The sequence below is a fragment of the Poecilia reticulata genome, linkage group LG13, assembly GCF_000633615.1.
Source record: "Poecilia reticulata strain Guanapo linkage group LG13, Guppy_female_1.0+MT, whole genome shotgun sequence".
In the NCBI taxonomy this organism is placed as follows: Eukaryota; Metazoa; Chordata; class Actinopteri; order Cyprinodontiformes; family Poeciliidae; genus Poecilia; species Poecilia reticulata.
In genome coordinates this window covers 3564909-3580046 of record NC_024343.1, presented here as the reverse complement: position 1 = coordinate 3580046, position 15138 = coordinate 3564909, and the positions used below count along the sequence as shown (strand labels likewise).

Below are 15138 nucleotides of genomic sequence, written 5' to 3'. Positions count from 1 at the left end.
TTTTTACAGTTGTTACAAATAGATTAATATCTTCCTGCTGTTGAGGAAATATGAGACATCAAACTTGTTTTCTGTAAATTTTGTGTTCATCTGTTTTAAATAGTTTAAATAATTTGCCACAMTTGAATACCACTCTGCATTTCAAAATCAAAATCTTTTTTTTTTAGTTTGTTACTCCCACAAAGATTAAAACAGTCATAATGACACTGCTATGATGCAAGCTAACTACAAATGATGCTAATGATAGTCAGTATGTTACACACAGAGCAGCTTAGGAATAATAAAGCATCTGGTGTAGACATGTTGGTATGGGGGAGARAGGGGCAAATAAAAATCTGCTTAGGGCTCCAAAAAGGCTTGGGCCGGCCCTGTGCACTATCACACCACATCCCTTGTGGCTGTAGTGTAGCAAAATGTGAAGATACCGGTATGAATACTTTTGCAAGGCACTGCTTATACAATCTCAGGGCTAATGCTAATTTCCAAAAAGCCCAATAATATGTAGTAACTCGACTAACACCACATGTTTTATTCATGATCAATTCTGGGTGCTGCCCTTTGTTATTACTTATTTGCAGACTTATCTTAACACATAACCCTGCAAGAACCTAATGAGGGCCGACGCTGTTGTCTGGCCAATTAATTCATCTGGCACCAGTAGAAAGAATCTAATTATGCTTAAGTCTTCAAATGATTCATTATTCTCATTTTTATTTAAAAACCTTTAACAGGATGCAAAATGGGAGCTTGGCAGTAAATAAAAGCCGCTCRGATAATGTAACATATGGGTGTAAAAATAAGGATTACTTGGGTTCAGGTCCAGGTCCAAAAGTAKGAAAAACAAAAACAAAATGGTTCAAACTAATAAAACAGACTGTATTTTGGTCCTTACCCTATTTTTTTCCTACAGCTGCACAGAAGATAGCATTGTAAATCATGCTAAATTAGATCTTTGTTAGTCTTTCCAGATTCATCATTTATTTCTGACAATTTTATTACTGCACAGATTTTAATTTGCTCCAAGCACTAATTCAGAACGACTGGTAACATTTAGRAAAAAAAAGGTTTTGCTGCTCATCTGCCGGGGTGATTTTACAAAACAAACTGCTCTCTGCGTTCAGTCAAACTTCTGCTGAGGCCATCTTCTTCCCAAACCACGGTCGGGYTTGGAGATACGAAGGAGACATCGTTCTGCAACGTGACTGATGATGTCTCCGTCTCCCACCCACGAAAAGGTCTGCTTCTCTTCTCGTTTCTTAAGAGTCCGTTTCCCTCGGCTTCATGAATTAACAGTCAGAGCAGGAGTGTGTTGCTGCACAGTTTATTGTCAAGTGATTCATTACACGGCATCAAGGGTCACCTCTGCAGTGAGTTTTACATCAGCTGCAGCTAAATCTGTATACAACAGCTGCTTCTTGTTGTCCTTTGCCTCGCTTGCGAGAGAATATCATTGACTGACGTAAAAGAAACATCACGGTTAATGACCTCTTTGTACCGACTATATTAACACAGGTACTTGTGCGTTTTCAAAATTTATCGCCCTGTGCACCTATTCATTACTGTTGAGTGAGAGTTTGTCTCCGGAGGGATTTTTGAATCAATCAGGTTCAGTGTTTTACAGAATCAGCCCAGAGAACTCCCTACTGGAGATCCAGCTGGGGAGGCTGCACACCTGGCTGCCGGTGTGCTCCGAGAGGTGGAACTCATCGTTGGGAACACTAGTCTGCAGGCAGCTGGGCTATCTGAGGTGTGACGGCACAAACACCACGCAAACATCATCATTTAGACTGAGATCAGAGTGACAACTCCCCCTTTTTTTTTAAAACTTGCTTTTTAAACTTTACTCCTTACAAATATTCACCCCTCTTATTCTGCATTGTTTTATTTGTTTTATGCAACCGACCAACAAAGTAATGGGGAAGACAGACAAAAAAAATTAAATAAAAACAAAATTGTATGGGGTTCATTTGTATCCAGCCCCTTTTGATCTGTTACCCCTAGATAAAATCCATAAAATCCACCGGTTTGTTGGAGAACATTGGTGAACAACAAGCAGCATCATGCAGACCAAGGAACACAGCAGACATGTCACAGATGAAGTACTGACATGGCCAACCATGTGAACTCACAAGCTAGGATTGGAAGGATTTAGTTTGAAACATATTCATGTGTCAGCATGGCACAGTCAAAGTCCAGACCTAAATCCAGTTMWGAATTTGAGRCAAATCTTGAAGACTGACCTGCACATACATTGTCCATACAATTCAGTTGAGTCTGAACTTTTCTGCAAAGCATAAGAGGCAAATGCTTCCATCTYTTGAAGTTTTTAAAAAAACAACTAATTCAGAAATGCTGGACACACATGCGTACCACAGATTTTAAATAAATTGTGTCMTTTTCCACACAGTCACACACTACATTTTGTTGGTCTATCACACAAAATGTAAATGCATCTAGATTTGCATGACAGAATATGAAKAAGTTCAATAGGGAAGAGTTCAAGACATAAACATAGCATGTTCATTTGCGTTTCCCACTCGTATTTTCACTTTCTTACCAGACTGACCAGGCATAAAGGAGTGAATCTCAAAGACGTTGGGCCAAACTACACGGATGGTTTCATACAAATTACCTCAGAACAGAAGAGCAGCTTAGAAAACATGTGGCACTTCAGGTGAGATGATTAATCTCAGGCCATCATATTTACACAGATTTAACTGCTAATGTATTGATTACACCTCATTAGTTACTCCATTTATTTTCATTTAGGGAGAGCTGCATCACAGGGAAGGTTATYGCTTTGCAGTGTTTTGGTAAGCAAATTAGCTTGAACTTTTGATTCAGTATTTTCACCCAACAWRAAAACCTCTGTAAAACACCTGTGAAAAGCWCAATATTGGAACAATGAGTGACTAGATCTGTTGGAGCGCTCTCTGACCAAACAGGTCTCTGATAAACGATGCTCTGTGCAGAGTGTGGGACCCGAGCGAAGCTGCCCAGGATAATAGGAGGCGTTGAGGCCCTGCTGGGCAGATGGCCCTGGCAGGTCAGTCTCTACTACAGCAACCGTCACACCTGCGGAGGGTCCATCATCACCAGTCAATGGATAGTAACAGCAGCCCACTGTGTGCACAAGTAAGACTGCTGAACTTAACAGCGCTACGGGTCACAGGTCGGAGTGCCTCTGAAGGGCAGCAGTCAGTCATAAACAGCGTCTGTTTTCCATTTGAAATGTCAGCTACAGGCTACCTCAGGTGTCCAGCTGGGTGGTCTATGCGGGGATTGTGACTCGTAGTTCGGCAAAAATCGCTCAGCACACGGGCTACGTGGTGGAGAAGATCATCTACAACAAGAACTACAACCACAGGAGCCACGACAGCGACATAGCGCTGATGAAGCTGCGGAGACCCCTCAATTTCTCAGGTGTGTCTGTGGACGAGGTTTCCATACAAAAACCGGTGGAAACATAAGCCTTAATTCTACGTTTAATGCTCTAGCATAACCTCACGCTAAACATTAAATATTATAATAATCCATTTATTTGGGTTCTTGTATTGAGTGGGGACTGAATCCTATGTTAAGAAATGTGTTGCAAACTCACTGGCATCACTAGCATCTCTAAAACAATCTGAACTTTTTGATCTGAGGTCAAACCAGTCATAAGCATTTGTGGGCCTTTTTCCCCCCACCTTATCCATCCATCCATCCATCCATCCATCCATCCATCCATCCATCCATCCATCCATCCATCCACCATTTTCTTTACACCCTTGTCCCTTATTGGGGTCGGGAGGGGTGCTGGTGCCCATCTCCAGCTTCCCCCACCTTATTAAATGCAAAAATTCATGTGACATTTATTTTGTCTGCTTAAATAATAAAATAAAACATGCAAGATTGTATTGAAGCAAACAAAATAGTTAATTTTTTAAATGCAAACCTTAAGGTTCAGAGATGCATTTTTCTGATTTTCAATTGTTTTGTCAGCCCAAGTCTGAGTAAGAGTTGTTGGACATTTGTGATCTGAAAATACGACAATCAGACAGGTTCTAAGAACTTTAGTTGATAGTCACATTGTTTCCTTGGGGAATCAAAATTATGCAACACCAAGTCTTATTTCTTCTAGCCGTTGGCAATAAGACTGGATTTATCTTGCCACCACACACTGAGCAGATAAAAGTGCAATTAATAATTCAAAGTACTAATAAATGTCACTAATTAACATGTTAAATTAGTAATGTACAATGACTTGAAAGTCTACACAYCCCTTTTAAAATAATAGACAAATCTCATTAAATCTTTCCACTAACAAGACCACATTATCTGAACAAGTTTTGAAATGCCTCATGAAGTCTCATTTTTGTCCAAYGTCTAAAAGTGGCAGAATAAAACCTTTTATTTCATATCCTGCACTGCTGTACTGTCAGAGTTGTTTCAAAGTGCTATTTTTCTGTACCTCCTTTGACTGTGGTTCAAAAGGTTATTTTCAAGCTAAACTTGTTTTTTTTATCAGACATCAGATAGTAAAGGAAATGCCCTCACTTCATAGGTTTGTAAAGGAGATGGGAGGAAAAAAAGAAACATTCAAAGTTCAAAGACAACATGAGCACAAAGTGACACCTGAGGGTGACCAAGCCTTCATAGCAGCTATAAATAAGTAAACTTTGCTGTTTCAGTTCTGTGACCATAAATGTGAACACGTGAAAATTCCCTGGACTCTTACCAGCAGAGCATGCTTTAACAGATAAGACAAAGATTGACATTTCCTTTAAACACTCCAAGTGGGTTCRGAGTGAACAAAGAATGACTACATGGAGCATCTATAACGCRCTTCAAACAAACTGTTTGAAATGCCAGGATGTTTAAAATAAAAACTGTTGTATTCAACCAGAAAACTGGATATGGKTCATCACTGTATAATATAATGATTCAAAACATGTGCYAACATCAAAACAAAAATGGTTTAAAAGACACAAAATCAGTCCTCTTCAATGGTCCTATCAGTCCTCGCATGTAAATCATATAGAAAGCCGACAGGTGGAGCTGAAAAGAGGAAATGACACAAGAAGAACTTGAGATTTCTGGATGATTAAGAGGATCTCACTTTTTGTACGGTCAGCCTTTGCAACACAGGAGAAAACTGAGTGAAGTCCTTCTGGCTTCCAATGTCCAAAAGTGAGGAAATGTTTCCAGCCTGAGATTAAGCTACTGCACTTTCAATGTATCTAAAGGGATTTACAAAGGCTGCTAAAATCTGCAACAGTGTATATAGATTTGTCAAACATTAATCAGAGTGCTAGTGTTTTTTTGTTTTTTTTATCACCCCCCCTCCCCTCCCTTTTTTTTTTAAATAGACACAATTAGACCCATCTGCTTGCCGCCGTACGACTATGATCTCCCAGGTGGCACGCAGTGCTGGATCTCTGGATGGGGATACACACGGCCCGACGGCGGTGAATTGCGGCTACACACAGACCTACATTTCACTCGTGCAACAAGTCTAATTTAAAGGCACGGTGACAGAGCGTGACACTTGTACTGACAGGCCAGCCCTGAATGCATGTTTCCTCTCTCAGTTCATTCGCCCGACACCCTGAAAGAAGCCCCAGTTCCTATAATAAGCACAAAGAAATGCAACAGCTCCTGCATGTACAACGGGGAGATCACTCCACGGATGCTCTGTGCCGGGTACACGGAAGGAAGAGTGGATGCATGTCAGGTTGGATGCATGTACTAGAAAGTACCTTTTTCTGTCTTTTTTTAGGACATTAATAAAGATGTACACCCTGTTTTATCTGTGTACGGTTGTACTGAAGGCTTTCTGTGTGTACCTTATCAGGGGGACAGCGGGGGCCCTCTTGTTTGCCAGGATGAAAATTTATGGAGGCTTGCAGGAGTCGTGAGTTGGGGGACGGGCTGCGCCGAGCCGAACCATCCCGGGGTTTACAGCAAAGTGGCTGAATTCTTGGACTGGCTCTACGACATGATTGAGGTAGACACTTTTTATCAACAGAAGTTATAATGCTTCGAAACTATTCATGCTGCTTGGAACTTAAAAAAAACATCATTGGGATTTATTCTATGTGACAGAAGTCCAGTCAAGTTTATTGTACAGCACATTTCAGCAACAAGGGAGCTCAAAGTGCTTTACATTGTAAAAACATTATATGATAACCAATTGTGAAACAAGAAACACATTTTTTGAAATGCCATTATCAAATTTAAGTAAATATACATTAAATATAACAGTCRATGTTCCAGTTGTTATGAATCAAAGGCAAAAGGTGCCTTTGATTCATAACAACTTATGAATCAAAGCCCACCAAAGTTAAAAGGTGGGCTTTTCACCTTGATATAAAGGAACTCAGCGTTTCGTCTGTTTTGCAGGTTTCTGAACRTTTGTTCCAGATTATAAGAGTACAAAAACTGAATGTTGATTCTCCATTTTCTGGTTCTGGGGATGCAGAACCAGAAAATGGAGAAGCAGACAACCTAGTAGAAGAAATTGTGGCACAAAATTTGTAATTACACCACTTTACACTTACTTGAACCCTTATTTATATGGAGATTAAATTACACACGGGAGTATGCCGCACTTTTCAGATTTTTATTTGTACTGTGCATCTTCTTCTTCTGCACTTAGCAATCATGCCCTACCTTATGTTCACTGATTTATCACATAACATTCTCCCAAAATACAGAGAAGATTGTAACTAATCTGCAAAAAAAAAAAAAAAAAAAAAAGTGTGGAAAAAATGTATAGGGTGTGAATGACTTTGAAAGGCACTGTAAAAATTGATATTCACAACATGACGCCTAATTACAATTGTCATACACTATCATTATCATTAATTTTTACTTGCTTACAATGAAACATAATTGTAGTTTTCACTGACTGATGATCACTCTTTTTTGCAGAATTACTGAGAACAAGAGACGCAAAAAAAGAGGAGGATACTGCTGAGTCATTTGGGATAGTGGAGAACTATGACTGTTTTATTTATACTTTAAATGTCAGTTAACTGACCTACACATAACGAGAGTGAAAATATAAACATACATGTTATATCTTTTATGTACTGAGTATAAACTGTACCCCTYTAAAAGCAATGTCTTGTGATTATTGCGCTGCAAAAACACCTCTTGACCACCAGGTGGCGACTGTATGATACTTTAAAAACTAGTTTCTATAGCAACTAACAACACAATCAAAGTTAGCTTTATTTGTGGAGTTAATAAGACATTCGACGTACTTTAGCTACACCAAAGAAAAAAACAACCGGAGGTTGCAGTTTAAAGCACCAGCAACCAACTAGCTAGCAGTTAGAACCTAAAGGAAGACATTCACCTTCGTATGATGTCCAGCACCGGCGGAAGGGAAGATGTTTTACAGCAGGTCAGTCACTTTTGGGCTATGCTTGACGACTTATCTCAAAGCGACCCAGCAGCATACCGCAAGTTCATAGAGGAACAAATGAAGAGAGGAGCTGAATTCAACGCACCGCCTGAGCTCCATTCGTGTGTGCGAACTCAGATACTGGTGAGTTTCTTGGACGGTCGGCAGCAGCAGCAGGTGCGCTTGATTAGGACAGCTTGATATGGGGACGTCAAATGCCGTCTGGATAAGGTCTTACAGTCAGGAGAGACAAAACACTGGGATATTCGGTCAAAATGGGGGGAAAAACTACGTTTGAAAATGTCATGATGAGGCTATTAAACCAAGTAGACGATATCAACACCCCATTTTTATGTAATACATATTTTATAAATCAAATCAGAACAGTTTTTTTATTATCTTTACATTGTCAAATTACATTGATGCAAAGTTGTTAGTTAAGACAGTCATTTCTTCATATTTCARCAATTTGTCATTGTTGAAATGTGAGGACATTTGAAATGTCCCAAAATAAAAATGAGTTTGATACTCTGTTGRTAAACAATTACACATTTCAACAAGACACCAACAACTCATCAAAAACAGTTCTGGAATGGATAAATTAGGTTAAACACTAAGGTTGTGGAAACAGTCAGACTTTAACGATTTTAAAAATTTGTGAAAAAAACCCCCTGAAAAGCTGGGTTTGAACACCAATTTATACAAACTCTACTGGTTCTCATATGTGCTTACATGTAAGCCTGTCACAATAACACATTCTGATGGATGATAACTTGCCCCAGTGATTATTGCAGAAAAAAAATATATTGTTCTTTTGAAACCTTTTTCAGGTTGATAATGGTATAMTAATTCAAGTTGCCCTTGCCAAGACTAATAAACTTTAATTTTGTAAAGAATACTTAACACTGKAGCTAGAAGATATTTTAATTATCCAAAATAAAACAAACCAGAAAACAATAAATTAAATAGAAATATAAACCACACAACTGATATCAAAAATAAAATGGGTTCTGATTGTCTGATTGCTCTTTAAAAAACATCAATCATCATAATGGAGATAATCAAGCTCATTTTAGTTTATTTTATGTCCATTTATCCAAACATTACTGGGTTATATACTAGAACCTGTAGTCCTATGGGTAATTTTGACAATATGTGCATTAGACAAAATTAACAGGAAATTCAAAGTTTGGCACCAGATTCATGTTTTTTTTTATTTGTTTTTTTCTTAAACCCAGATCCACCCTGGAAACCAAATGCATCTTTAGGAGCAGTACATTTGTATGATTTTTATGCCAAATGTATATAAAAGTCTCAGGCTCATCTGTGTCCTTCCCAGGAGCCAAAGCCAGGTTTGCTCTACATTAACATTTGCAGCTGGAAGCGTGTGCCTGCACCTCAGGATCAGAGCAGCTCCCTTCCTTTGTGCGGAGGAAAACTAGAGAGATGCAACGGCGAGGACCAAGGTGGCTGTAAGCTGCACGACCTTCGTTTGTGTTSCACGATGTGAGCAAGACACTCAAAGGTTTTAACCCCTGCAGGCTGTTTTGCTGTGCTGGATGTGGCGCTAAATCCTTCAGTGCTACAGAAGAGGAGAGAGGATAAAGTAGATATTAATAATATCTATATGCTGGCCCTGAGCTTTGCCCAGCAACAGCATGGGATGTCGTTATCTCAGGAGTACAGCGTCGTCAGCCGCAGTCCGAAAGGTAACCCGGACGACTTACAATGTCGGCTCGGCTTTCAGAAGCTGCCAATCATCTCCAAGCAACTGGAAACAAGTAAGTAACCCAGTAACTCCCCCCAAACTTGTAAAAATAAGCATTTAATCAACTAATCGTGTGATAAATTCAAATGAGATTATTCATTTCCATTAGGGATGCACCAATATAAAAATTTGGGCAGATATTTATATCCGATATTAATACTGCTGTTGTGGCTGATAATATTTTCCAATCCGAGAATCCTGCACTGCATGACTGTCACTGTCACATGACCAAACAAATACTAAATGACCAACCCCGACCGTAAACAAACAGCAACAAGATTGAAATAAATATCGTGGGTTAATATCGGCCAGGTTTTATTTATCGGGCTGATGTTGAGATGTTAAAAGGTGATGAAAATTGCCTGATATCAATGCTAGTTTGAATATATTGTGCATCCCACATTTTCCATTCTGGTGAAAGGAAATTTTGGTAACACAAACGTCAATGTAATTTATTTGTCGTCCCGSTTGTGAGTGTTCTGCATCTCCATTTTGTTTTTCGATTTTGGTTGTTTTATTTTGGGTGTTTATAATATATTTCTGTTCCAGTGCYAAGTTTTCTTTTAGAAATTAAGGTTGATGTGTGAGAGGGCTAATTTGCATTATTATGCCATTACTTCAAAATAGGCCGATTTTCTTTGGCTGATACTTGCATGTGAAGCCGAACTTATCCACTGACCTTATGTACCTCGACAAAGGTCTCTCATGGCAGAGCAAACCTCTGCTCTGCCGTGAGAGAAGTTTGACTGACAGACCGGCCCACTAGGTCATGTYTGCACATCTGCAGTTACCAATAGCGACCCCACTGTTGCCAACTCAGTGACTTTCTTGCTATATTTAGTGACATTTCAGACAAAAAAGAAAAAAATAGCATCAGCCAAAATCAGAATCAGCATATTTTTAAATATCGGTAATCAGCCAGAGAACTGCAATCAGTGCACCCCTACTTCAAAATGGTGTCAAACCAGTACAATGCTATTGTCTATTGCAGTAATTAGTGAGCTAATTTATAGTACAGCAAAATTTCACAGGCCTTGTAACTCCTCTTACTCTGATAAGCTTCGGCAAACCTCTTTACTCAGGGCGCGTGGCTCCCTTCCTGCGAGGGTGTGTCGTCTGCATCCTCCCATCAGTTTCTCTCATTCACAGCCAGTCAGACTCCAGCCACCCTCCTGCGACAGATCTCCTCTTCTCAGCGATCAGAGGAGGACAGCGCGGCCCAAATCATTTGCAGGCCGGCGGAGCAGACAAAGGCGAATTTGATCCAGGTCATTTCCAGCACTTTCCAGGGACCTCAGGAGCCCGAGTATGTGATGGAGGTGAAGAGCGATGCGATGGGAGTCCCTCGCAGCGTGGAGCTGACAGTGGAGCTGCCGAAAGTTCGTTCCATGTCAGAGTGCCAGCTGAGAGTGTCCAAGGTTAGCGGCTACTCACCCCTTCTGCCCCAAACACTTATAATGAACCACTTCGATTCCGCTGTGCTTCGCTGAATGGCTGGATGTCATATAAAACGCATAATTGGCTTGTGAGTCTTACAGTTCCCTGAATATATATATATATATATATATTTTTTATTTTTTTTTTTTTTATAACTCTGCAGGAGGATGTTCTTCTAGAAGTGGAAGATGTTTACCATTTGCTTCTGGAGTTTCCAAAAACAGTAAACGAGGACACGGCTGCTGCCGTCTTCAACAAGAAGAAGCGGAGGCTCACGCTGACAGCAGCTATTTTGTGACCAATTAATTTCAGTGAGAAAAGGGAGAGGGGTTCACCGGGTCACGCATGTAAGGAGTGAACTCTCACAGCAACAGAAAACACACCTTAAGAAGCGCACTATCCAATGCAGTTAGAATTAAGAGCACGTACTGTGTGGGAACATATGCCGTGCTTCAAACTAAAATCTAACAAGCTGTTTTGATTGTAGTTCGAGGCAGAGCTGTAAATTAATCTATTTTCAGAATGTTCTACAGAGAAATGTGTTAGATTTTCCCGGTGTGCTATGTAGGCTGATGTGCAGGAACAAGTTTAAATCCACTGCCTACCAAAATTTTTATTAACATCAATAACAGTTTGTGTTTTGAATAACTACATGATGAATGTATGTTTTAGTTTTATTTTGCGAGAGGATTTTTGATACTAGTGGTCTCTATTGAACAATAAGCCCACGGCAAAAACACAAAATGTAATATTTCCGGTCTAGTTTCTAGTGCAAATGTCTTAGTACACTTGAAATAAGACAAAATTAACTTGCAAGTAACTTTTCAGCAAGATATAGAAGCTTAAGTAAATAATTCCTTAACATTGATGAAAAAGCACTAGTTATAAGTGAAATAATCTGCCAGTAGAACAAGACATTTTTCCACTATTAGAAGCCAAAATGTCCTGGTCTACTGGCAGATCATTTCACTTATAACTAGTATTTATTTCATCAATATTAAGACATTATTGACTTAAAACAAGCTCCTATTTTGTCCTGAAAAGTTGCTTGTAAGTTAGATTTGTCTTATATCAAGATAGTTGCACTAGAAAATTACCTGGTAAGATTTTGGGGGTTTGCAGTGCTGACAGGACAGAAAGTGTTTCTACTTARGGGGAAAAATGGTCAAGAAAACATTCCATGCAATAATTTAAGTTTATTAAAACGTCAAAATCGACGCAGAACAACAAGATTTTTTGGCAATACGGAACTTTGTGTAATATGTCAACACTGTATTTTTGAAGTCTGCACTCAATGAACAGATTACAACAGTCATGAAAACAAACTCATCCAACATTTTTTTTTTCTTCTAAACTTTCAAAGCTTCAAGTATCACATTACTGGCCGTTAACACTGTAGTCAGACATGTTCACTTTCAAGCCGGTGTCAATGTGTAAAATGCAATTCTATTAAATATAGCAGTACCCAAATGTGGAGTCATTTTCTTGGTGTGAAACATTTCCAGCGTTTCTGCGTGTGGAAGGTGTTATCTCCCTTGGTCCCAGTTATTGTTTAACAGTTTTTTCCCCCCTTTAATGGCACAACAAATGTTTTGGGTTAAATTCTTGATGCTGTAGGTTGAGGTTTGTAGTGGTGATCTCTGGCTCTACCTCCGCTCGCCGTGGTCCTCCTCCACCCACGCCACAATCTTCCCCTCCCAGCCAGGTACCACTGCTCCATCCTGAAACACCTGAACAGCCGACAAAAACGGCATTTACAGTTATCTTAAACTGAAAATATTCATACCCCTTGGACTTTTTACAATCACAAATTTTGATGTGTTTTTGGGGGAATTTTATGTGCTATTCTTACGCAATTCCGCTTGATTCTCATCTCTCTCCATTACTCAGACTGTGATTTCTCCCATTGAGCCAAATTTCTCAGATGTTAAATCTCTCAAAACCTCTCAAGGTCAAATGTGAGTTCAGAGTAAACAAACATGGTGGACTAGGAAGAAGCTATGGCGAAAGTTTCTGGAAAGAAACAATACAAAGACCTCTCCAATCTCCACAAGACTTTCTGGTCCGCCATGGCGGTTGTTTTGTCTTCTGTATATTTTGCATTCCCCCTTCATCATTGTTGTTTATCCTCATGGGAACACCACACGCACTGCGATATCAGGCCAAGAYAATGCAACATGTTGGTATCGCCCCCTCCTACTCACCGATTTCCAATATACCATCGAGATAGCACATTACGTTACAAAAACACATAATTTTGCCAAGTATTTTTGGTCTAAAATCTAGTCTAAATATATTTATAAATTAAAATAAAACAAAGTTACTTAGAAGCTAAGTTACTTAGCTTCTAAGTAACTTTTCAGCAAGATATAGGTGTTTTTTTTAAGTCAATAATTCCTTCATATTGATGAAAAATTGCCAAGTTTCACTGATAGACTATTTCACTAATAACATGAAAAATGTCTGGTTACTCCAATATCTTGCTGAAAATTTGCTGGTAAGTTAAACTTGTCATAGTTCAAGTGTTCAAAAGATATTTSCAGTAGAAACTAGACCAAAATTATCTGGTTAGATTTGTTTATGTTTTTGTAGCCTCAATCTTCTTTTCTTGAAATACTGGCATGTAAAATCCCAATAGTGGCATTAAGGTTTGTTTTGTAACCAGACAACATGTGACAGCATTTAAGGATCTTTTTGGAAGAGAAGTGGAATAAGATTTTATTATTATTTTTCATATTGAAAGTSATGTTAAAATGAGTGACCTACCTCTTCTTTCACTGTGCCAAACTCTGGGTCAAGAGCCTTGAAGTGGTATCTGAAATTGCCATGTCTRTCTACAGCAGCCTTAAAGTCTCGCAGTGTCACTTCACCCAGCCTGCAAACACACACTGTCAGTCATGATCTATGCATCCATACATGCCAAGAAACATGAAGCTTTACTAGGATAAAACCACAAGCTGCCAAAGAACCCAGTTTAAAGCTCTGGACATGCCTCAATCAGGCTTCAACTCTCCAGAGGCAATTTGTTTTTGAAATTGGACATAAGAAATATATCTTCCTACAGGAAATTAATATATGACAGAGCATTGGGGTCACTTTAAGAAAATTAAAAAAATAAAATTACAAGAGTGAAGTCATAATATTATGAGAACGACATCAAAATTTAAGAATAAAGTGACATTACAACTTTATTCTCATAATATTAAGACTTTATTTTTGTAATTTTATTTTTTTATGTTATTTTTTCTTAGTACRGCCCTAATGCTTCATTGCAGGAATAAACTCATTACTATTCCAAACTTTTTTTTTTGGCACCTTTTCGGGATGTTAATCAAAAACGGAGTGAGCGAGCGATCTGTGAAGTAGAGCACTTTAGTAGAGACGACAGCGTCTAGTCCCGGGCTGCTGTGCGAGTGCGCCACTTCTGAAAAATAATGAGACAAATAACTTTAACTAAAAAAAAATCTATCCCTGTAATGGTTCTGATGATCCACCTCCCACATGTGGACGTGTAATAAAGGGGATCATTTGATTTAAGTTAGGATGTTGCTGGGGATGACGAACGCTGAACAGAACACAAAGATTCTGCTCGTCTTACTGGAGGTCKGTGGCCAGGAGTCACGGTCTGTCGAGTTGGCTCTGCGTCCTGGCGATTTAAATTCTTCCTAGAAGAAAAACATATTATACAATTACTCCTGGAAAACAAAACAAAACAAAAAATAAACATTTCAGAGCAAGCGTGTGTAGCTGTTCGTACTCCTTTCTCCTGTCTCCGCTGGTTGTCCAAAGAGTGGAGTCGGTCCATGAGGCTCGCTACGCCTTGCTCCAAAGTGTCCAGGGTGTGATGCTGGGGGTCATGACCTGAGAAACTGTCCCTCAGACTGCGCAGTGCTTCCCTGACGAGCTGCAGCTCCTCACCCTGTGGCAAAACAGACTCAGTTCAGTTCACTTTCACAGAGTTGAAGCTAAAGATGATGGAGATGGCAAGGAGGCTTTTCAACCTCCAAGACAAAGAACATCACCATCAATAAATTATCACAATACCAGTWAAGAAATATTGCCAGGACAGACCCAGCCTTCTAAACAATCAGCTTAGTTAGCTTTTCTAATGACTTGCTCCGATGTTGCTAACTCAACAGATAATGGCAGAGTGAACTGCTCTCTCCACAGCAGATATAAAATATCCACAGCATCTTGAAGGACCTAACCTATCAYTYAGTCCCTTATTGCWTTCAGATTCACTGTTGCTTCTCCATTCCAGTCTGTTGTCTAGGTGAACAGCGAGTTATTAAAAGTGCTTGACATTCTCCTGTTTCTCTGTGAATAAAACAAATCAGATGACTGCAGATTTCCATTCGAGGTGAGATGGTTGTTCAGTCTTCATGCTATAAAAGAAGTTTGAATTTAACACCTTGAAGATGGGCCTCTGTCGCTTTAAAAACCGCATCTCAAAGGCAGAGCTAGTTCCACCCAGTTGTTTTGAGACACTCCAGGAATGTTTTTGATGAGGAAATAACATTAAAAGCTCAAAAAAGCCAAC

The 15138-nt window shown here is 39.3% G+C and overlaps 3 protein-coding genes and 1 long non-coding RNA gene across 6 annotated transcripts in view; 2 read left to right on the top strand and 2 right to left on the bottom strand.

Annotated features, from left to right (window-relative positions):
• Nucleotides 1-7051, top strand: part of tmprss5 (transmembrane serine protease 5) — a 14482-nt gene extending 7431 nt beyond the window's left edge. Inside the window, exons 4-13 of one of the 2 annotated variants that reach the window (XM_008424966.2) lie at nt 1122-1235; nt 1612-1747; nt 2561-2674; nt 2770-2813; nt 2973-3135; nt 3239-3423; nt 5352-5450; nt 5574-5716; nt 5837-5989; nt 6916-7051. In XM_008424966.2, coding sequence (XP_008423188.1) covers nt 1122-1235; nt 1612-1747; nt 2561-2674; nt 2770-2813; nt 2973-3135; nt 3239-3423; nt 5352-5450; nt 5574-5716; nt 5837-5989; nt 6916-6924 — 1160 coding nt within the window. In that variant the 3' untranslated portion in view covers nt 6925-7051. Of the gene's footprint in view, nt 1-1121; nt 1236-1611; nt 1748-2560; nt 2675-2769; nt 2814-2972; nt 3136-3238; nt 3424-5351; nt 5451-5573; nt 5728-5836; nt 5990-6915 lie in introns of those variants that run through there. The other variant, XM_017308256.1, reaches the window with a different exon arrangement.
• Nucleotides 1-7434, bottom strand: part of LOC103474174 (uncharacterized) — a 14892-nt gene extending 7458 nt beyond the window's left edge. Inside the window, exons 1-2 of the long non-coding RNA XR_001777231.1 lie at nt 7346-7434; nt 5829-5973 (exon numbers count right to left, since the gene is read on the bottom strand). This is a non-coding gene — a long non-coding RNA (uncharacterized LOC103474174). The remainder of the gene's footprint in view (nt 1-5828; nt 5974-7345) is intronic.
• On the top strand, nt 7193-11402 carry pih1d2 (PIH1 domain containing 2). 2 transcript variants are annotated; one of them, XM_008424967.2, is made up of 5 exons: nt 7193-7537; nt 8733-8865; nt 8935-9174; nt 10311-10579; nt 10762-11402. In XM_008424967.2, exons 1-5 carry the CDS (start codon nt 7352-7354, stop codon nt 10894-10896), a joined length of 963 nt encoding a protein of 320 aa, XP_008423189.1. In that variant the 5' UTR covers nt 7193-7351; the 3' UTR covers nt 10897-11402. The 2 variants fall into 2 exon arrangements, with proteins under 2 accessions (XP_008423189.1, XP_008423190.1); XM_008424968.2 differs by having other exon boundaries at nt 7199-7537; nt 8733-8859.
• Nucleotides 11403-11774: 372 nt separating this feature from the next.
• The window catches only part of dixdc1a (DIX domain containing 1a), a 15300-nt gene continuing 11936 nt past the window's right edge, over nt 11775-15138 (bottom strand). The window contains exons 9-13 of the mRNA XM_008425003.2: nt 14356-14532; nt 14197-14263; nt 13914-14022; nt 13365-13473; nt 11775-12328 (exon numbers count right to left, since the gene is read on the bottom strand). Coding sequence (XP_008423225.1) covers nt 12245-12328; nt 13365-13473; nt 13914-14022; nt 14197-14263; nt 14356-14532 — 546 coding nt within the window. The 3' untranslated portion in view covers nt 11775-12244. The remainder of the gene's footprint in view (nt 12329-13364; nt 13474-13913; nt 14023-14196; nt 14264-14355; nt 14533-15138) is intronic.